This window comes from Adiantum capillus-veneris, chromosome 8, assembly GCF_014529385.1.
Source record: "Adiantum capillus-veneris isolate H3 chromosome 8, ASM1452938v2, whole genome shotgun sequence".
In the NCBI taxonomy this organism is placed as follows: Eukaryota; Viridiplantae; Streptophyta; class Polypodiopsida; order Polypodiales; family Pteridaceae; genus Adiantum; species Adiantum capillus-veneris.
Window position 1 is genome coordinate 98,398,357 of NC_140938.1, and position 22,485 is coordinate 98,420,841.

Consider the following 22,485-nt stretch of genomic DNA (forward strand, 5'->3'; position numbering starts at 1 on the left):
GGCTAAGGCTGGCGCAAGGGCTGAAACCTGCAAACGCTGGGACTTCTTGCCAAAAAACGCCACGGCTGATTTGATGTGAAAACGCTAGGCTGATCTGTAGTCTCCTGCTAGCGCTTGCTCAATCTTCTGCAACTTCCTTCTGCAACTTGTCTCCAAATGGGAGCTCTCCTGCTCCATTTATAGGTGAGGCATAGGCCTTATGAATTAATTTAGGTTGAGGTAGGGCAACTGTCCACCAGGTTTTCCAACAAATAAATCATAAAAATGCTTTATTAAAAATAAGTCCAGGGGGTCCAAATCTGGGTGCAACTGTCGCACGTCCGCCCACCCGGGAATCCGATTGACGCGCGGTCTGGCACGTCGGATTCCTCTAACCTAGAACTACATGCTCGTCATGCCAGATGCCCACCGTAGTGTAATAACATCTGTCAAGAGCTCCCATTTATGCAAGAGGGTTCCAAACTGGAAAACCTAATCTAATGGATTTGTCAGGACATGCAGGTTCTGCGAACAGGCTCACAAAGATTGCAGGTACTAATCCTCCTAGGATTCTAGACATCCCTATCTAGAGAGTTGATTGGGACTTTCTGGAGGGCACTTTACGCAGGATGGGCTTCTCAGATGCTTGGATCAGAGGGGTGTCAGCTTTGTACAGACGGGCACACAGTCAAGTACTTTTGTCAGGAGGTAGAGGTGATCGTTTCATGCTCACACGTACGGTCAGACAGGCTGCCCTCTTGCCCCCTTCCTCTTTCTGTTCTATGATGAGGCGATGAGCAGGTTTTTGGTTTCACAGCAGGTTGGTTTACGTGACTTAGCACTTCCTATTTGGGGAGATGAGCTACTGGACGCTGAGTTTGCAGACGACTCAGCCTTGTACTTGGATGGCCAGGAGGCCAACCTTCACAGGTGTGAGTAGGCTCGTGAGACTTTCTGTTGTGCATTTGGCGCACTGATCAACTGAAGAAAGACAGTGGCTTTCTCGATTGGTAGTGACCCTGTGCCCGATTGGATGCCAGGTGAGGGTTTCACGTGGATTCCCACAAGTACTGCAGTACGGTAATTGGGCTGTCAGGTTGGTTTGGACTTGTCTCCCGAGCAGCAGATTGCTCCCTCCTCCTGTCTATCAGGAGGAAGTTGTTAAATTGGAGCTCTGCACGACTCTCTGGCAGGCAGAGTTGTAGTGGCCAACAAGGTGTTGTTGGCTACTATGTGGTACATCACTTCTTGTTGGATCTTCTGGAGTTCTTGTATCAGCCAGATAGAGAGGCTGATCATGAACTTCCTTTGGTCAGGGCGCGACACTCAAATAGCCCGGGCTAGAGTGGCATGGCAAGTCATCACTCTCCCTTGTTCTTACGGAGGGTTGGGGATCATAGACCCAGCACAGCAAAGCAGAGCCCTCCTTGGGAAGTTCATCGACAGAGGACTTCTTCCAAGTGAGGAGCCTTGGAAGGCGTTCTTGCTTCAGCAGCTTAGTGCTAGGGTGCCTCAGGCTGGAGGCCCCTGGCGACCCTCGACTAGATGGATTTTCACAGAGATCCGCAAAGTTGGCTTGAGCACGAGACTAGAGGACCGCTTCACTATGAGTTTACTCCGATCTTGGGAGCAACTGTGGTGAGGCCTAGAGCAACGTCAGCCTACTTGCACGGAGGAGCGCCCGAGACAGCCCCTTGTTTGGAACCCCATGGTTAGCACTCAGGGAGGCCACTTGGTTGGTAGTCGGCCTCATGTTTCCTGGGGTCCCATGGCAGAGAGTCCAACACGTTCTTTAGGTGACTGGTTACAGTTTCAGGCTTGTCAAAGGAGCTTCAGGGCTTTCAGCTACAGGGCATGAGAGGGGTACAGAGCATGTATCAGGACATCTCAGAGGCAGCACCAGCTGAGTGGCTCACACCTCTCGAGTCAGTAGCGCCCAAATGAATGGGAGCCTTCACGCGACTGGAGGTTCTCATCTCAGTTCGGGCTTGCTCAAAGACTATACACTCCCTGTTTTCGAGCTACAGGGTGAGGGACGCTTACACCGAGTTGCAGTAGAGGCCCCGCAGATGGCAGAGTGCTGTTTTCAGAGGATCCGAGTGGTGGGCATCTGTGGGAGGACTTGTGTCATAGATCCCGACCGAGCAGCTCTTGAGACTAGCCACTGGAGACTGTGGGCTTGGGAGAGCTGTCCACTGGCACGAGTTACGTCACATACTGGCAGTGCAGAGAAAGGCTCATCTACTGCAGCACCTCATTGGCAGGAGGAGGGTCTCACAGCTGAGTTCTTGGTAGCTTTTTGGGAGAGGTTGTGGGAGTCCAGACAGTCGAGACGAGTCACTTTGTTCCAATGGCTCGTTGCACACAGAGCTACAGCAGTTGGGAGCTAGCTTGTACATAGTGGTCTCTCACCCGCATGTACAGCTTGTGACCATCTTGTGGAGAGTCAACGTCACTGTCTTTGGGACTGTCCTTTGGCACAGCAGGTGTGGCTTCATGTTCTTCGACTGATGCCAGCTCTTTCCGCAACTCGACAGTAACTTGGGGGGCAGCTGCTTGGTCCACACTCACGGGCCCGACACTTCAGTTTGAGCTATCTTCCACCAATGGGATGATAGTGATGCAAGGGGGTCGACCTACACTCCAGCCTGCCATAGAGCTTACTCCACAGGAGTGGTGCAGTGAGAGAGAGGAGTGTTGGGAGCTCATCAGTGGCCTGACACTCTGGTTCATCTGGCGGGCCCGCTGCTTCCGCATCTTCGAGGCTCGCCATGTACCACCAGCAGAGACTGTTCGGGATCTTTGGCTAGAGCTGATCCATACTCTCAGAGGACAGCTCGAGAGACTCCACGGCAGCTCGAACTGCATGAGGGAGCGCAGAGAGGCTTTCCTTCGACTCTGACGTCCTGGGCCTTATTTCACCACGGTCGAGGGTGTACTCAGATGGTACTACCGGCCACCTGTGTGGCTTTTTCCTCCTCCCATCTCTTGATTTAGCCTCATTGTGCATATGCTGTTTATTCATTGGGAGAGTCTCCCCATCATGATGATTGTAGCCCTCTCTTGTAGAGGTGGTTGTAGCCCCATGGGCAATTTTATTAACTAATAGAAAAATCTTTTTCTCGAAAAAAAAGTTGACCAAAACCCTAGACCTGAAGTAGCTTGTCCACATGCACATAGGGTTAGATGTGCACGTGACATCCCCTCCTTTTCAAAGTGACATACTGGTACCAAGCTGTATGGCGTTGAGGGAGAGCACCAACAACGTTTCGAATCCAGGGAAGGACTCTACGCCGGTCCACGTTGATGCGTGGGTCGTGCGATACTTGAACTTCATGAAGGTCTGCAATGCTTATTTCTTTGGGCCGTGCCGAAAGCGATCTGTGGCTGCTTCAATGCTCCAACTGCGTCTATGGACGTAGGTCCACTTCTTCATCAAGAATCTCCGAGGAAAATTCCTGAAACCACTTCCAACACAAAAACATGAACATACCCATTTCATGTAGAGTGATTGGAAAAAGACTGTTCTTTCCAAAAAACTCTGCATGCAATGCAAATGAACAAAGTGACGGAGTGCCAAACCGTTCATCAAACACACGCAAACCGTGAGATCAAATCTTGACCTTCTGATCTAAATCTATCAACTGTGGCAAATCACAATGGAAATGCCAATGCTTGATGCTCAATCCTTCTTGTGCTCTTTCGGATACTGATTCATGCCAAGGAAGAGACATGGAATGTGAATTCCTTGAATGCAAACATATCATCTTTTCATGAGTAATCCGCATACATCCGTGCTCATTCCTGAGTGAATCGTGTTCATCGTACAATATGGCATGCCTACGAAAAGGGAGCACATAAAGACAGTGACTAAAATACACGAAACCGTCACGAATGAAACACTCGAACAATGCGTACTGACTAATCATGCGCAGACACAATACTTCATGTTGGGGTTCTTTGGACCTCAACTCGAGAGCCAAGATCGGTTCTTCGTGATTGATCGAATCTGCTATGAGGTTAGCTTCACTAGAAAAAGCATCAACTAAACCATCATCCTTGTGAGCAATCACATCTTTATCCTGCAAATCATCATCATTGTAAATAATCACACCTTTATCATGCAAATCATATGTGTCGTGCTTTGGAGAAGACAAGACTGAGAGAGTCTCCTCTTGATTCTTTTCAAGCTTCGCCTGCACATTATAAATGAGAGATGAAGAATGAACAACTTCCTCCCCATGAATGACGATGGGAGAGTCACTTTTGGCATTGAAAGTGAAAGTATTCGCTGTCCAGTCAATGAGAGGGTTATGCTCACGAAACCATCGAATGGCTTAAAAGCATACCACATCCTGAGAGAGGAGAGACTACAAATTTCTTGCGGAAAGATGCTTGTTGAACAGTGAACAACACATCAAGGCACTCTCGTGTAATGAGAGAGTCCATACCGCGAGCGAAGCCCGACACCTCGAAAGGAGATGTCTTGCTAACCTCCAAGCGGGCTCTTTCAACAAGAGAGTCACTCATCACATCATGCATACTACCTGGATCAAACAATATGACAAAAAGATGACCCTTCACATGACCATAACACTTAATGAGAGACTAATCAATGGGAGGATCATGAGAAACTTGGGTCACACTCGTGTTCTTATGGCATTAACAGAGGATGTGGGTTCTGTGGGTTCTTTAGATTCGCTACATTCAATCTTAGGACATGTTCTTTTTATGTGACCCTTGATGTGACAATGATAACATCGACCTTCCTTAGAATAAATGCTTTGTTCTTCTGACGTGATGTATCCTCCTAAAATTCCTTGTGCTGCTTTTTCATCTGGAGTGAGCTTAGGTTTAGCAATTGTGTTAGCTTTACCTTAGATTCATTGTGAGAGTTCTTTTCCGAGAGACTAGAGGAAGATTGGTCAGAAGAGTTACCGTTCTTACCATTCTGAGGGTTCTGAGGAGTCTGCGAGGTATTTTGAGAAGATTTGTTCTCCTTAGGCTTTCCCTTGTTGTGCTTCATCTCCTGTGCGAGAGCAATCACTACCGCCTTGTTGAGATTGACGGGATCGAAGACTTCCACATCAAACCTGATATAGTCGTCCAACAATAAATGAAAGCCTCTTTGCGCTTCGCATCCGATCTGCATAATTGGGTGCCAAGCTGCAAAACACGGTTAGAAAAAGACATGACTGGAGTACCATTCTGGTTAAGATTACGTCAATCTTCTTTTAATCGCGCTAGGTACTGAGGTGGCAACAAACCGCACCTTGAGCTTGTCTTGGAAGTCGGCCCAGCTGAAAGAAAGGGGCACGCCTACCTCGGCTTCCTCTAGGTGCGCCGCCAATTGCTCCTCTTGCCACACTTGATACCAATTAATGGCATCACCCGCAAGATACATGGCTGCCGTCAAAACTTTACTATTCCATGTCTTCTTAGTTGTCGCAAAATAAGCATTAAATTGATGTAACCAAGAATGAATAACATTAGCATCCATCTTACCGTCATACTTACTAAATGTCAACTACTCCGTGACGGGGTTGTTGGAATCCGCTTCTCGACTTGTGCTACTTGATGATTCTTTGAGTGGCTCAGATTTCGAGGTGAGTACCTGTAGGATCAACCCTTGCATGCGTTGGTCTCTCTGCGTCTCACGTTCTAATTCCAAGGCCGCTAGTCTTTCTTCGGCCGCCATGCGTGCTTGCTCACAGTCACGCTGCATGGCTACCCTTCTTTCTTCGGCCGCCAAGCGCACTTGCTCACGCTCGCGATCAAAGGTGGCGCGTTGCGCCTCTTGTTGTAATATCATATCCATCATCGACTTGATCAAAGCCTCCATAGGATTTGGTGCAAACCATGGCGTAGATGGGAAAGGGGGAGTGAAACCGGCCCGTGGGGCGGTACACGTTGGCTTTCACCCGAAATTCTTTACTTTAGACACACACACAGCACTTTGCAGAGGTAACCTGTAACGAGGATTAACACCTAAGAACACACACGGCTCGGAAGCTAGAATGCTCCGAGCAGACACCGACAACCTGTAGGCCCCAAAATTGGCACCCCTTTCGGTATTTCTTTATTCTTTAACAGAGGGAATAAAACCTGCGATCTCCTACAAGCTGCCCCACACAATCTAGGCTAAGAAATACCTGTTCTTGCCCGATTTCAGTAACATAACTGTACTAGGACGCTTCACAGTCAGTATCCCCACGCAATAGGTGACTTTCCCGACGTATACGGACACTTTGCAAAACCTGGCGAGAATCTGCAGCACGCTGAATTCTCTGTTTTCTGCCCCGAAAATGCGCCAGTTCACCTGTACAGCGGTCCCCTTGCGTACCCGAACCTCCTGGGGGTATTAGGGTCCGTTTAGGGCCGAAACCGTAAACCTGCAAAAATACACAGCATGTTTTGGGCTCCGTTTCGCGTGCCGATCGCATCTGTAGCAAGACCTCGAGCTCCCGCACCTGTAGGGCTACTTGCCCTTTGAATCGGACGAGATTTCTGGCGTGAAACCTCTCCGAATTCACCTGTACCTGCAAGGGATTAGCCGCTAGCTAATCCAGTACCTATGCAAGAGGCTCTTGCCTCGGCAATCGCGCATGAACCCACATAACTGTACATTGGTCAAATGAAAAGCCCACTAGTGGGGCATAACATACTGCTTGTAGGGGGGAGAGAGGGCAATGCATAGCGTGCAGGGCATCCCTCCTGGCACCGCCTGTACATAAGAGGGAAAGGAAGCACTCCATAGCTCTTAACCTGTGACAGAATGCAAAAGAGGCTCTCTCCCAGCTTAAAATTCAGCGCCCATTTTTCCCTTGAGAGGCAAGTGCACAGAAATGTGCCACTTGGCGCATTTACAAGCATTTTCCCGTTTCGGGTTCGCCGCTTAAAAATATCCTGACCGGTTGCCCAATTGACTTCGCGGCAAAGTTGTAAAATGTTCCCCTAGTCATACCGGAGATAATGACGCGAACACATTTCTCGGCCCAAAATAGCAATTCCCTAAATTTTAGGAGATGCTTCCGTTGGGCTCCAACTGGTCTTCTGACCATCTATCCCCATTGGGACTGCATCCAAAAATGCAATGTGGCCCAACTATCGGATACTTTCAGTTGGTAGTCACACCTTGACTTTATATGAAACCGGCCCGTAGGGCGGTAGACGTTGGCTTTCACCCGAAATTCTTTACTTTAGACACACACACACACACACAGCACTTTGCAGAGGTAACCTATAACGAGGATTAACACCTAAGAACACACACGGCTCGGAAGCTAGAATGCTCCGAGCAGACACCGACAACCTGTAGGCCCCAAAATTGGCATCCCTTTCGGTATTTCTTTATTCTTTAACAGAGGGAATAAAACCTATGATCTCCTACAAGCTGCCCCGCACAATCTAGGCTAAGAAACACCTGTTCTGGCCCGATTTCGGTAGCATAACTGCACTAGGACGCTTCACAATCAATATCCCCACGCAATAGGTGACTTTCCCGACACATACAGACACTTTGCAAAACCTGGCGACAATCTGCAGCACGCTGAATTCTCTGTTTTCTGCCCCGAAAATGCGTCAGTTCACCTGTACAGCGGGGTCCCCTTGCGTCCCCGAACCTCTTGGGGGTATTAGGGTCCGTTTAGGGCCGAAACCCTAAACCTGCAAAAATACACAGCAGGCTGTAATTCCCTGTTTTGGGCTCCGTTTCGCGTGCCGGTCGCATCTGTAGCAAGCCCTCGAGCTCCTGCACCTGTAGGTCGAGATTTATGGCGTGAAACCTCTCCGAATTCACCTGTACCTGCGGGGGATTAGCCGCTAGCTAATCCAGTACCTGTGCAAGAGGCTTTTGCCTCGGCAATCGTGCATGAACCCACATAACTGTACATTGGTCAAATGAAAAACCCACTAGTGGGGCATAACATACTGCTTGTAGGGGAGAGAGAGGGCAGTGCGTAGCGTACAGGGCATCACTCCCGGCACCGCACTGTACATAAGAGGGAAAGGAAGCACTCCATAGCTCTTAACCTGTGACAGAATGCAAAAGAGGCTCTCTCCCAGTTTAAAATTCAGCACCCATTTTTCCCTTGAGAGGCAAGTGCACAGAATGTGCCACTTGGCGCGTTTACAAGCATTTTCTCGTTTCGGGTTTGCCGCTTAAAAATATCCTGACCGGTTGCCCAGTTGACTTCGCGGCAGAGTTGTAAAATGTTCCCCTGGTCATACCGGAGGTAATGACGCGAACACATTTCTCGGCCCAAAATAGCAGTTCCCTAAATTTTAGGAGATGCTTCCGTTGGGCTCCCACTGGTCTTCTGACCATCTATCCTCATTGGGACCGCATCCAAAAATGCAATGTGACCCAAATATCGAATACTTTCAGTTGGTAGTCACACCTTGACTTTATATGAAACCGGCCCGTAGGGCGGTAGACGTTGGCTTTCACCCGAAATTCTTTACTTTAGACACACACATAGAGCACTTTGCAGAGGTGACCTATAACGAGGATTAACACCTAAGAACACACACGGCTCGGAAGCTAGAATGCTCCGAGCAGACACCGACAACCTGTAGGCCCCAAAATTGGCGCCCCTTTCGGTATTTCTTTATTCTTTAATAGAGGGAATAAAACCTGTGATCTTCTACAACCCCGCACAATCTAGGCTAAGAAACACCTGTTCTCGCCCGATTTCAGCAACATAACTGCACTAGGACGCTTCACAGTCAGTATCCCCACGCAATAGGTGACTTTCCCGACGCATACGGACACTTTGCAACCCTGGCGAGAATCTGCAGCACGCTGAATTCTCTGTTTTCTGCCCCGAAAATGCACCAGTTCACTTGTACAGCGGTCCCCTTGCGTCCCCGAACCTCCTGGGGGTATTAGGGTCCGTTTAGGGCTGAAACCGTAAACCTGCAAAAATACACAGCAGGCTGTAATTCCATGTTTTGGGCTCCATTTCGCGTGCCGGTCGCATCTGTAGCAAGACCTCGAGCTACCGCACCTGTAGGGCTACTTGCCCTTTGAATCGGACGAGATTTCTGGCGTGAAACCTCTTCGAATTAACCTGTACCTGCGGGGGATTAGCCGCTAGCTAATCCAGTACCTGTGCAAGAAGCTCTTGCCTCGGCAATCGCGCATGAACCCACATAACTGTACATTGGTCAAATGAAAAACCCACTAGTGGGGCATAACATACTGCTTTCTTCTGGCCATCTATCCTCATTGGGACCGCATCCAAAAATGCAATGTGGCCCAACTATCGGATACTTTCAGCTGGTAGTCACACCTTGACTTTATATGAAACCGGCCCGTAGGGCGGTAGACGTTGGCTTTCACCCGAAATTCTTTACTTTAGACACACACACACACACACAGCACTTTACAGAGGTAACCTGTAACGAGGATTAACACCTAAGAACACACACGGCTCGGAAGCTAGAATGCTCCGAGCAGACACCGACAACCTGTAGGCCCCAAAATTGGCGTCCCTTTCAGTATTTCTTTATTCTTTAACAGAGGGAATAAAACCTGTGATCTCCTACAAGCTGCCCCGCACAATCTAGGCTAAGAAACACCCGTTCTGGCCCGATTTCGGTAGCATAACTGCACTAGGACGCTTCACAGTCAATATCCCCATGCAATAGGTGACTTTCCCGAAGCATACGAACACTTTGCAAAACCTGGCGAGAATCTGCAGCACGCTGAATTCTCTGTTTTCTGCCCCGAAAATGCGTCAGTTCACCTGTAAAGCGGTCCCCTTGCGTCCCCGAACCTCTTGGGGGTATTAGGGTCCGTTTAGGCCCGAAACCCTAAACCTGCAAAAATACACAGCAGGCTGTAATTCCCTGTTTTGGGCTCCGTTCCGCGTCCCGGTCGCATCTGTAGCAAGACCTCGAGCTCCCGCACCTGTAGGGCTACTTGCCCTTTGAATCGGACAAGATTTCTGGCGTGAAACCTCTCCGAATGCACCTGTACCAGCGGGGGATTAGCCGCTAGCTAATCCATTACCTGTGCAAGAGGCTCTTGCCTCGGCAATCGCGCATGAACCCACATAACTGTACATTGGTCAAATGAAAAGCCCCACTAGTGGGCATAACATACTGCTTGTAGGGGAGAGAGAGGGCAGTGCGTAGCGTGCAGGGCATCACTTCTGGCACTGCACTGTACATAAGAGGGAAAGGAAGCACTCCATAGCTCTTAACCTGTGAGACAGAATGCAAAAGAGGCTCTCTCCCAGTTTAAAATTCAGCGCCCATTTTTCCCTTGAGAGGCAAGTGCACAGAAATGTGCCACTTGGCGCATTTACAAGCATTTTCCCGTTTCTGGTTCGCCGCTTAAAAATATCCTGACCGGTTGCCCAGTTGACTTCGCGGCAGAGTTGTAAAATGTTCCCCTAGTCATACCGGAGGTAATGACGCGAACACAATTCTCGACCCAAAATAGCAGTTCCCTAAATTTTAGGAGATGCTTCCGTTGGGCTCCCACCGGTCTTCTGACCATCTATCCTCATTGGGACCGCATCCAAAAATGCAATGTGGCCCAACTATCGGATACTTTCAGTTGGTAGTCACACCTTGACTTTAGGCCTTTATTGAGTTCACTTCCTAGTATCCACCAACTTGCTAAGTGCGACGGGGGGACCTATATGATCTTGCTCTGAGCCTAGACATCCTCTTACCATACGAATTCCAGTGCCGCCCACTACCCATCTGCGCATTGGCCATGCAATGTCCGACCGTTAGTTACTTCAAGAAGAGGGTCTCAAAAATAAAACAAAACCCCTTGGAAAGAAACCAACAACTAAATTTAGCAGTTGCCACATCCTCGTGACATAGTTAATAGTTGCCACGTCCCCGTGACAGGGAGTGTCGCAAAAACCTCCTGGTGGGGAAAATTCTTCTTCACCACTTCCATGCTCATCACCTTCATGCAAAGTATCCATTCCGCTTCGAGTGATGATCATACACAAATCTTGGGTCCTTCAGTTCACGAGGAACTTGGGTTCTTGAGGGTGTTGGGGTCTTGGGTTATGGGGTTCTTGAGTCCTTGAGTTCTTGAGTTCTTGAGGTTCGTGAGGTTCCTCTTTAGCTTGCAATCTGTGTTAGAGAAGGATCTTCTCTTACCCGAGCTCTTCTCTTTCCCGCGGGCGCACCCCTTGGAGGCCTTGCGCTCACACCAAGGTTGCTTTTTCCCACCTCATGTCGATTAGCCGGCCGCTAAGTGTACAGTTCGCTCTCAATGAGTGAAAAGAGAAACAAGGGGAGACCGGACAAGCCCTTCTTGCTTGGGTTACCTGTCACTCTTCAAAACACGATAAGGAATCGACACGCCCAAGTGGACTTGGGTTACGTGTGACCGCAACAAGCAAAACAAAATTCTTGTGGTTCTTTCCTTGAGTGATACAGAGCACTGCCAAAGCTAGAATACGACACCAAAATGTTGTCAAACCCTCCTCCAAGGGCCCCACTCTCTATGGCGAGAGAGGTCTATGCTATTGATTGCACAAATCTCATACAATGGTCTAAATGCAATGGACTTGTCGACAATGAGATAGGCTGAAATCTGAAAACGTATCCGCTGAATTCTGACTCTATGCCGGTGACGACGGCGATGACGACGATGCGTTGAAAACGCAGATGCTGAAATCTGTGAATAGCGGGCTGAATCAACAAACGCTTGCTGATCTGACCGCGCGTTGAGAAACTACTGCGGGAGGGTGAGATCTGCGAGGTTTGGGGGCTGCGGTACGGAGTCTAAATGCTGAAAACTGAAAACACTGAAGCTAAGGCTGAATCTGTCGCCGGGAATCTGCAAAACGCCAGGTTGGACTGCATGTTGCAAAAACGCTAGGCCTGTTCTGTTGTCTGCAAAAACGCCAGGCTGATCTGGGAGTTCTGCAAACGCTAGATGATCTGCTGCAAAAACACCAAAGCTTATCTGCTGCAGAAAACGCTAGCTTGGTCTTGATGGCTGAAAACGCTATGGAGTCCTGCAGGTCTTGCTAAGAAGGTGCACTGCAAGTGTGGTTCTTCTGCCTCTTCTGCCAGAAAGTGCTAGCGCTAGGTTTTCTTATATATCTGCTTCGCCAAATTGCCCTACCCAGTTTCCCAACAAAGTCATTTATTAATAATAAGTGAAAAGTGGCTAAAATAGGAAAAATAGGTATGTGCACTATAAAACTGCTCTTGATGGGTTCTGATGATCATGCTGTGTGCAACCAGAGGATATGCAACTACTCTAAGTGCCTGGACATGCACGGCCTACGCACAGGCTCACAAAGGTGCCAGAACACTTCCTAAGTTGACCTAAACCCCAGACCTGAAGTAGCTTGTCCACATGCACATAGGGTTAGATGTGCACCTGACAAATAAAGATTCGCTCAGATCTAGTACTCCGCACAAAACACAAGGGACACTTTACTTCACTTGAAAGAACTGAACTAAACTGAAAGAAAGAGAGAGATGAGTGAGATAAGAGACAACACAGGGATGTCGGCCCTCGGGTCCCAACCCTAAGGGGCCCACTTGCTCTGTTGCCGGAGCAAGTACTTTCTCTATGCTTGCACAATGCTGACAAAATGAGTAAATGTTAAGATGTTGATGCTAATGGGTATTGATGCCTACTAATGTTGGGTATTGGGTGACATACTAAATGGTACTGAGGTACTGAAGGGGACTATGTCGAAGACGATGAAGTCCACGACAGGTACTGCGGGTTCTATGTCGAAGACAGGGAGGTCAACGACGAGGTTTACGTCGAAGACGATGAAGTCCACGACGAGGTACTAAGGGTCTTTGTCGACGATGATGAAATCGACGACGGTACTTTGTCGAAGACAGTGAAGTCGACGACGGATCTGTGTCGAAGACAGTGAAGTCGACGACGGTTTTGTGTCGAAGACGGTGATGTCGACAACGGGTACTGCTAGTCTATGTCGACGACGATGATGATGGTGACTGTGACGATGACTAAGATGGTGTCGTCGTCAAGTCCGAGACTACGATGACGATGACGATGTCGACGATGACGATGTCGACGACGACGATGGTGTCGACGACGGCGGCGTAAAAGCTGAAAACTGAAAACGCTAGATGCTCTGTTGGGGATCTGCTACTTTGGCGGTATTGCGGCCTGGATCTGCAACCATTTCGCCAAACTAGGGCTGAAATGCAAAAACACTGGCTGATCTGGCTGAAATCTGAAAATGCTAGGCTGATCTGCTGAAATCTAGAAATGCTAGGCTGGTCTGGTGCTAGATGGGAAATCTGGCGAGGATCTGCAACCGGGTGGGAGCGGGTTCTCGCGAAGCTAAGGCTGGAAACTGAAAACGCTGGTGGTAATGGCTGAAAACGATGAACCTCCTCTTCTTGAGAAAATGCTAGGGCTCCTGCTGAGGTGCTTCCTGACTGTTGGGTGCCTGCCTCGTAATGTCCCTGCTTCTTCTCAGTGCCCCATGGGTTTCTTTTATACAATTTGCCCTACCTACTTTTCCAACAAACTTACAAAAAGAATTCCAAAAGTCACTTTGAATAAAATGACTTATAAGAGGTGGTTCGCGTGGTAAAATGTTGTGCACTGCTGAAATTGCTAGGTAAAAAAAGGCGACAATTGCCTGCTGAAAACGCCAGCAAAAGGGGGTGGATTGTGGCAATGATGCTTGTTGAAAATGCTAGGTACTGTGGCGATGATGCTTGCTGAAAATGCTAGGTACTGTGGTCCTATGGCGATGAAGACCTGCTGATGAAAAACGCTAGGGGAGATGAGGTCTCTTGCTTGGAGGAAATCACCCAAGGGTGGAAGTCTTGTTGATAGAGGGGGGGAACCTGCTACTTGTGGCCTGTGTTCTCCTTGCTCTTCTCCCAATTAGTTCCAGCACTAGGTTTCTACCTAGACAAACTTACAAAATTGCCCTACCTACTTTCCAACAAAAGTCACTTAAAAATAATAAGTGAAAAATGTCAAAAAATAGGGAAAATAGGTCTATGCACTGTAAAAATGCTACTTATGGGATCTAACTGGAATCTGATGGTCATGTTGTGTGCAACCACAGGATATGCATCTAATCTAAGTGTCTGGACATGCACGGTCTGCAAACACACTCACAAAAGTGCCAGATCACTTCCTATTCTAGACTGACTTGACTGAACTGAACCCTTGTCATGTTGTAGCTTGTCCACGGACAGATAGGGTTGGATGTGTCACGTGACATCCCCTCCTTTTCAAAGTGAGGTACTGGTACTGAATTGTATGGCGTCGAGGGAGATCGTCGATAGCATCCGGAATCCTGGAAGGGACTCTTCGTCAACCAACTCTGATGTGTGGGTCGTGCGGTACTTGAACTTCATAAAGGTCTGCAACGCTTGCTTCTTTGGGCCGCGCCGAAAGCGACAAAAGTCTTATGTGGCTCCTCCAATGCTTCAACTTCGTCTAGAGTCATGCTTCTTCCGTCTTCAAGAATCTCCACGGCTGAAAATTCCTGAAACCACTTTCAACACAAAAACATGAACATACCCATTCCATGTAGCGAGTGGAAAAAATCTTGGCTTCCTCAAAGACTGTGCATGCAATGTAGATGAACAAAGAGACGGAGTGCTAACCCGTTCACCACACACACGCAAACAATCTTGTCGTGCTGATCTAAATCAATCAACTGTGGCAAAACACATTGGAAATGCCCACGCTTGGTGCTCATACTTTCATGTGCTCTTTCTACAGCTGTGTCGTGCCAAGGAAAAGACATGAAATGTGGCTTCCTTGAATGCATACTTTTCAGCTTTTCATGAAAAATCTGCATACATTTGTGCTCATTCATGAGTGAAACGTGCTCAACGTACAATATGTCATGCTTGGGAAAAGGGATCACATATAGACGCTGACTAAAATACAGGAAACGATCACGAATGAAACACTCGAACAAAGCGTGCTACTAATCATGCGAACACATGATACTTCCTGTGAAGGTTCTTTGGACCGAGGCTCGAGAGCCAAGATCGGTTCTTCATGATTGATCGGATCTACAATGAGGTTAGCTTCACTAGAGAAAGTATCAACTAACACATCATCCTTGTGAACAATCACATCATCTTCATGAAAATCAGCATGCTTGTGAGAAATCACATCTTGATCATGCAAATCATCATGCTTGTCATTGGCATCCAAATCATCATGCTCATCATCATGCAAATCCTGTGTGTCATGCTTGGGAGAAGAAGAGACTAAAAGAGTCTCCTTTTCTTGATTCTGTTCAAACTGGGCCTGCACAATAAAAAAAGTCGCCACAACTCTTTCATGTGTTGGTCGCCCTTCTCTTGTCTTGCTTTGTTCTCGCGATCAAATTCTGCTTGTCTTACTTTGGCTTCCAAGCGTGCTTGCTCGCGCTCACGCGCTATGGCTGCCATTCTGTCTTGGTACTGACGATCAATTTTTGCCATCTTTCTATTGTTCTTGCTTCGTGTTCTAACTTCCTTCCCATAAACATCTGGTCTAAAGCCTCCATAGGAGTTAGTGCAATCCTTGACGTAGATGGAGAAGGGGGAGGGTCGGAAAAACCTCCTGGTGGGGAAAATTCTTCTTCGCCTCTCTCATGCTCATCACCTCTAAGCGAAGTATCCATTCCGCTTCGAGTGTGACCATCCACTGAAGTCTTGAGTTCTTGTGGGTCTTTGGTTCTTAAGTTCACAAGGAACTTGGGTTCTTGGGGATCTTGGTTCTTGGGGTTCTTGAGTTCTAGAGGTTCTTCTTTTGCTTGCAATCTGTGTTAGAGAAAGATCTTCTCTTCACCTGAGTTCTGCTCTTTTCCGCGGTCGCACCCCTTGCGGCCTTGCACTCACACCACGGTTGCTTTTTCCCACCTCACGTCGATTGGCCGGCCGCTAAGTGCACGGTCCGCGCTCAATGAGTGAAAAGAGGCACAAGGGGAGGCTGGACAAGCCCTTCTTTCTTGGGTTTTCAAAACACGATTAGGGAAGGGAGAGCCTTCCGTTCTTAACGAGAGAGTTGATCACTAACAAAGTGAATGGACGCTGTGCATGAAAGTGTGTGAGACTGAGATAGAGAGAGAAGAGAATACGACACCAGAGACGTCAAACCCTCCTCCGAAGGCCCCAGTCTCGTTGGCGAGAGTGGTCTATTTACTGATTGCACAAACTGGTACAAAGTGGATGCATGTGACCGATGCAAGTCTAGGCTAGGTCGATGTCGACGGACGGGGATGATGAGACCGACTCAAGGGCTGAAAACGGATACACTTGTTCTGCTGTCCAAAAACGCCAAGGGCTGAAATCTGCTGCTGCTGAAAACGCTGTTTTGTTGCTCATAAAACGCTGATTTGCAGCCGTGAAAGTACTCCAAAAAAAATGCTGGTTTGGCTGATCCGGAATGGCTGAATTCTTGATGCTTTACTCGCTGATTTGCTGCTGCTGTGCACTGCTGAAATTGCTAGTAAAAGAGGCGACAATTGCCTGCTGAAAACGCGATGATGCTTGTTGAAAACGCTAGGTACTGTGGCGGATGCTTGCTGAAAACGCTAGGTACTGTGGTCCTATGGCGATGAAGACCTGCTGATGAAAAACGCTAGGGGAGGTGAGGTCGCTTGCTTGGAGGAAATCGCCCAAGGGTGGAAGTCTTGCTGGCAGAGAGGGGGGGGACCTGCTGCCTGTGGCCTGTGTTCTCCTTGCTCTTCTCCCAATTAGTGCTAGTGCTAGGTTTCTACTTATACAAACTTAGCAAAATTGCCCTACCTACTTTCCAACAAAAGTCACTTAAAAATAATAGGTGAAAAATGTCAAAAATAGGGAAAATAGACCTATGCACTGTAAAAATGCTACTTATGGGATCTGACTGGAATCTGATGGCATGCTGTGTGCAACAGAGGATATGCATCTAATCTAAGTGTCTGGACATGCACGGTCTGCGAACAGACTCACAAAAGTGCCAGATCACTTCCTATTCTAGACTCACTTGACTGAACTGAACCCTTGTCATGCTGTAGCTTCTCCACGGACACAGGGTTGGATGTGTTACGTGACAGCTCCAAACTGTGCTCAAGGGTTCCTTTTACTTTTGGAAGGGAGAGCCTTCCGTTCCTTTAGTGAGAGAGTGCAAATGATCACAAACAAAGTGGTAAACACTGTGAATGAAGGTGTTGAGACTGAGAGATAGAGAGAGAAGAATACTACACCAGAATATTGTCAAACCCTCCTCCGAAGGCCCCACTCTTTATGGCGAGAGCGGTCTACTATTGATTGCACAAATCTCTACAATGCTTTGGACTTGCCGATGATGTCGACGACGATGAGGATGACGACGAGACTGACTGAAATCTGAAAACGCTAATGGTTGAAATTTGCAAATCTTTATCTGCTAAATTCTGACTCTATGTCGATGACGACGATGCGCCGACAACGCGCTGAAAACGCAGACGTTGAAATCTGCGTTTTCCAGGATGAATCTGCAAACTTCGGTGGATCTGACCGTGCGGCGAGGATCTGATGCGGGAAGGTGAGATCTGCGAGGTTTGGGGGCTCTACTGCGGTGTCTCTATGCTCAAAACTGAAAACCCTTGTCTAACTGCTGGTTCCATTGCGGAGAATCTGCAAAACGCTAGGTAGACTGCCTGATGCAAAAACGCTAGTGATCTGCTGTTTCCTGTTGTCGCCGCCAGGCCGCTGTAGATACAAAACATTGGGCTGATCTGCAAAGCTGAAAACTCTGGCTTGTTCTTTGGCTGAAAACGCTAGGTGATCATGCCGGGGGGGTCTTGTTGAGAAGGTGCACTCCCGGATGTCTGGTCCCTGCTGCCTCTTCTGCCAGAGAGTGCTAGTGCTAGGGTTTCTTATATACTTCCTTACTCATTTTACCCTTCCCAATTTCCCAACAAAAGTCAATAATAATAAGTGGAAAATGGCTAAAATAGGGAAAATAGGTCTATGCACTGAAAAAATGCTCCTGATGGGTTCTGACTGTAATCTGATGATCATGCTGTGTGCAGCCAGAGGATATGCATCTACTCTAAGTGCTTAGACATGCACGATCTGAACAGACTCACAAAAGTGCCAGAACACTTCCTAATCTGGGTGACTGAACTGAACTGAACCCAACCCTTGCCATGAAGCAGCTTGTCCATGTACACATAGGGTTAGATGTGCACGTGACACGTGACACAACTGTCGTGAATCCAGATCTCCACCCCAATCAGAATCATTCCATCCTCGAAGAGTAATTGTGGAGTCTATACCTCCACAACACACGGTATGACCAACGAATTTGACTGCTTCAAATACTACAAGGCCTACTCAAGATGGGACCTAGCAGCTTTTGCATTGATAAGTGAGAAGTCCCATCAAGAAACTGATGTCAAAACAGGTCTTCAGCAAAATAAGAAAGTCGACCAGCTTCCGGATGCTTCGAAGCATCAGCTACATTTCAGGGGTCACACAAGGACAGTGGGTTGCAATCCATCGAAGTAGACAGCAGCTTACTCGGTCATACCTTCTTGGACATATTCCAATTAAAAGTTCACTTTCACTTGAATCCTATAACAAGCACTTGACATGAGGATGTTGGATCTAAGCTAAAGATACTAAGCATATCGATCACCAACGAACAAGGTCCAAGCTGAGAACAGAGCATTTCACAATCAACCTGAAAATAGCCGAAAGAAACTAGAGCAATACACAAACCTTTGTCTCAGTTCATGCATTTAGCACATATTGGAAGCACCAAGAGGATACCTACCGAGCGATATTCATGTCGGAAGCTACATCCAAAGAGCAGTAACAGAGTTTCTCCTTCACATCCTCCATTATCCATTGCTCATCCATCATGTTCAGAGTTCTATAGGAAACAAGCTCCTTGAGATAATTGGTGAGCGCCTTGCCACCAAGATCAATTCGCTTCACAGCAGCATTGCAGGTGACATTGTAGACAACTGGTGATGTGTGTGTGAAAGAGAAGCCCGAGTCGACAATAAGGCTGCAGCGTGACCGAGCAAGGTCACTGTCAGGGTTCCTGTGCTGGAGGTAGTGATGGGTCATGGAAGCAGGGTCTGCGACAAAAAGAGAGCGAAAACCAAATTCTTCAAAGATTAGCTCATCAGTGAGCTTTTGTATAGAAGGAAGAGTGAAGGGGGGTTCAATGAGCAGCAGGGAAGTTTCTGAGGGTCGTATCTTGAGAAGGGTTCTGAAAATGCGCTCCCATATCTCTTTCTGCAGTTCTGAAGCAATGAGGTAGCCACGATCGGCAGGGCGGCGTATGCCAAGGCGCTGAAGCTCGTCGCATGCAAGGACTTGGTCTGCAACAAGCCACCGCTGTTTGCCCGAGTGAGGCCGAGCGACACAATTGGGTACTAGTGCTTCTGGGTTTTCACTTCCAGCAACCCCTGCTTTGCACCAGCCAGCCCCGTTGTCCAGCACAACTGCCTTCAACGAAACCCCTCCTCCACCACCACCCCCTCCGCCTCCAGCCCCAACCGACGCTCGAGTCATGGTGGGCTACTATTGATACGCATAACGAAATTTAACCATCCTGCCGGAGCCGCGAGATTTCATGAAGCAACAGTCTGAACTATCTACATATGCTTGAGCACGAAAATAGAGATAGAGCAGCCACATCGTGGAGGTGAAATTATGTGTGGAATCTGAGGCAATGCTCAAACTTCAAAGGGTGCGCACATGCGTTGTCAGCTCCTAAGGTTTTTCTCAATCCCGATGAAGCGGCTGGAGCTCTATTTGCGCACATGAGCACAAAAAAGGAACGAAACTAGCGATTTTCTTGCGTCAACGAGCTAGGCTTTTGTGGCGATGCCGCTCGCTTAGTGGCGAAGACAAAGAGAGCCCCAAAAATTGTGCAACCGTAGCGTCCAACTGTGTGCATTGCCCAACTTCAACGGGAAAACCGTGGCAGCAAGAATTTGATTGCCACGTCACAGTTTCTGGCCGCTGCAACCTACTACATCGTTCATGTGCGCACCGCTTCAAGCAATGCTCAGGTTTTTCAATTTGGAAAATTGGGTGGTGGTGGGACTTTCTATTTTTTAAAATAGTAAACCCGAAAAAAAATAACCGCCCCCCAAATCTCCCCCCCCCCTCTCTCTCTCTCTCTCTCTCTCTCTCTCTCTCTCTCTCTCTCTCTCTCTCTCTGTATTGCGCGTGTGTGTGGGTGTGTATGCGAGCACGTGGTCTGTACTCCGACTCTAGGTCTCGTTGATGGCCATGGCCGACCTGCTGTCTGTAGCTGTGGTCGCACGTCGACAGCCCAGCAAAAATGCCACGTCAGTGGCATATTGTTTGAGGCTAATATTACTAACCTTTAATATTACAAACTCTTCATCTCTGGAAAAAATTTAATCCTGAATCTACATATGCTTGAGCATGATTCATATAATGCACTTCATCACTAAGTAGGGAAATTCATATAGGGCGACAAATGAACTGTATTGAGCTTGTTCAAATTGCATAAAACTTTCTATTTTTGGCATGCAAAAGGCCTTACTGCACTATGAGTGAAGGTCGTTCAAATTCATTGCTTGACAAGTGTCCAAAGGGGGCTTAAAAGTCTTGTGAATAGAAAGACATCATAGTCTTATTTTTCTAAGTTGCATTCACTTTTTGGATTAAAAAGTGTATTCATAGGTGTTTGATCCCATGATTTGAGGTATTGATAAAAGGTTCTTTCATTTAAAAACTTCATTAAAATTTATTTGACTATCTTGTTTTATTATTATTTATGTTTATTAAATTTATATTTTTTTATGAAAAAGTATTAAAAAGATGTGTTTTAAATTTAAATTATATTGTTTTATTTTACTTCTTTCTCATTTTATTTTATTTCAAAATGTTGATATGCAATGTGCATCTTTTACATTATTTACGTGGGGCTCTTTGTAATATATAAACTACTTGTGACTATATATGTATAATAGATCATACAATTTTATATTAAAACATAACAAAAATTTCATGTGATTATGGGCACGTATTTAAACTTGCTCTCCATCATCTCCCCTTGACTTAGCAGGACTTCGTGCCTCCTCACCTTGTTTTAAATAGAAAGCACGAAGAAAGCTTAACCGCCTCCCAACCTGTCTTGGGTCTCTCTCTCTCTCTCTCTCTCTCTCTCCAAGATTGTATGTCTTCATCCACTACAGAGCTGAGTACATTGGAGCATCCGATGCCAACAATGCAGTTGGCACTTGTCATTCTATGTGGATATTGAGTTGTATCTTTAGTCTGTTAGTAGTCCCAACCTCAAGGAGGGGGTTGTAGGGTTCATAGGCTTTGTCCTAAAGTCACCATGGAGCATTTCCTTAGTCTATTGGGCATCCTAGGTGGCATGTGGCATGTGTAGCATTTCCAAAAGAGGCATTGGTCATAGGCTACCTCATGTGGAGCATTTCTAGAGCATAATATCAAGTGTAGGAATCATGTAGGCATGAATAAAACCTCTTAAATATGTAAATTCGAGTTTGACTCTAAGAATAGGTTGTTCCAAGTTTTCGTGCATGAGGTAAGCAAATGCTACCTCCCTAGTCCTATATAAGCACCATTTTTGTACTCATTTCCACCAAGTAATCAATTTCATTTTGTGTCTACACTACATACAATTTTCATCGAGCAATTAACATTGTGGTTAGTATGAATGCAACTCTCTTCTATTCAACCTAAACCGAACAAAAACCACGAAGGGGCTTGAACTCTTGAAGAAGTATGTCATGCTTGCCAACACAAGACAAAAGGGCATCAACCACAAGAACTTGAGTTTTTCAATGATCATGGACCATGCCTGCTTTGTGTAGCTCACATGCGTCGTGATCAAAAGCTAGGATAGCACATGGTTGACATGATAGTAGAGATTGCAATCGATATTAGAGAAGGTATGAAAGAGGATAGGCCATAACAGAGAATATGAATATAGAAGAGAGCGTAGCCAAAGGGATGGTGATCGAAGGACTCAACATGAATATAACAATGATGAACAATGAGACTCAAGCATGAGTTTGAGATGATAGAAACTATAGCTCTTTGTGATGGAAAGCTAGGACAACGAATGATTGACTTGATGATGAAGAGTGCAATTTACATGGAGAGAAGTTATGAAAGACAAAGAGACCATGACATAGATTATGAAAGATAGAAGAGATTGTAGTGAAAAGGATGGTGATCTAAGAACTCATAGAGATCATGGTGATGATGATGAACAAAAAGATCAGACCAGAAACGATCAAGATGATAGAAACCCTAGCTCTTCAAAAGGGCATCAACCATAAGAAATTGAGTTGTTCAATGATTATGAATAATGCCTACTTTGTGCAACTTGTAGACTTTGTGATTGAGAGCTAGGATAGTGTATGATCGACATTATGATGGAGATCGTGATTGACATGAGCTAATGTGAAAGAGGAAGAGGTCATAACAAAGAGGATGAATATAGAGGAGATCATAGCTAGAGATATGATAATTGAAGGACTCACAAACAACATGATGACAATGATGAGCAATGAC

The 22,485-nt window shown here is 46.9% G+C and overlaps 1 protein-coding gene across 4 annotated transcripts in view; it reads right to left on the reverse strand.

Annotated features, from left to right (window-relative positions):
- Positions 1-19,665, reverse strand: part of ARP6 (actin-related protein 6) — a 51,223-nt gene extending 31,558 nt beyond the window's left edge. Inside the window, exon 1 of one of the 4 annotated variants that reach the window (XM_086518257.1) lies at positions 18,722-19,665. In XM_086518257.1, the coding sequence (XP_086374383.1) occupies positions 18,722-19,470 (749 nt within the window). In that variant the 5' untranslated portion in view covers positions 19,471-19,665. The remainder of the gene's footprint in view (positions 1-18,721) is intronic. The other 3 variants (XM_086518258.1, XM_086518261.1, XM_086518260.1) reach the window with 3 other exon arrangements.
- Between the last annotated feature and the right edge of the window lie 2,820 nt (positions 19,666-22,485).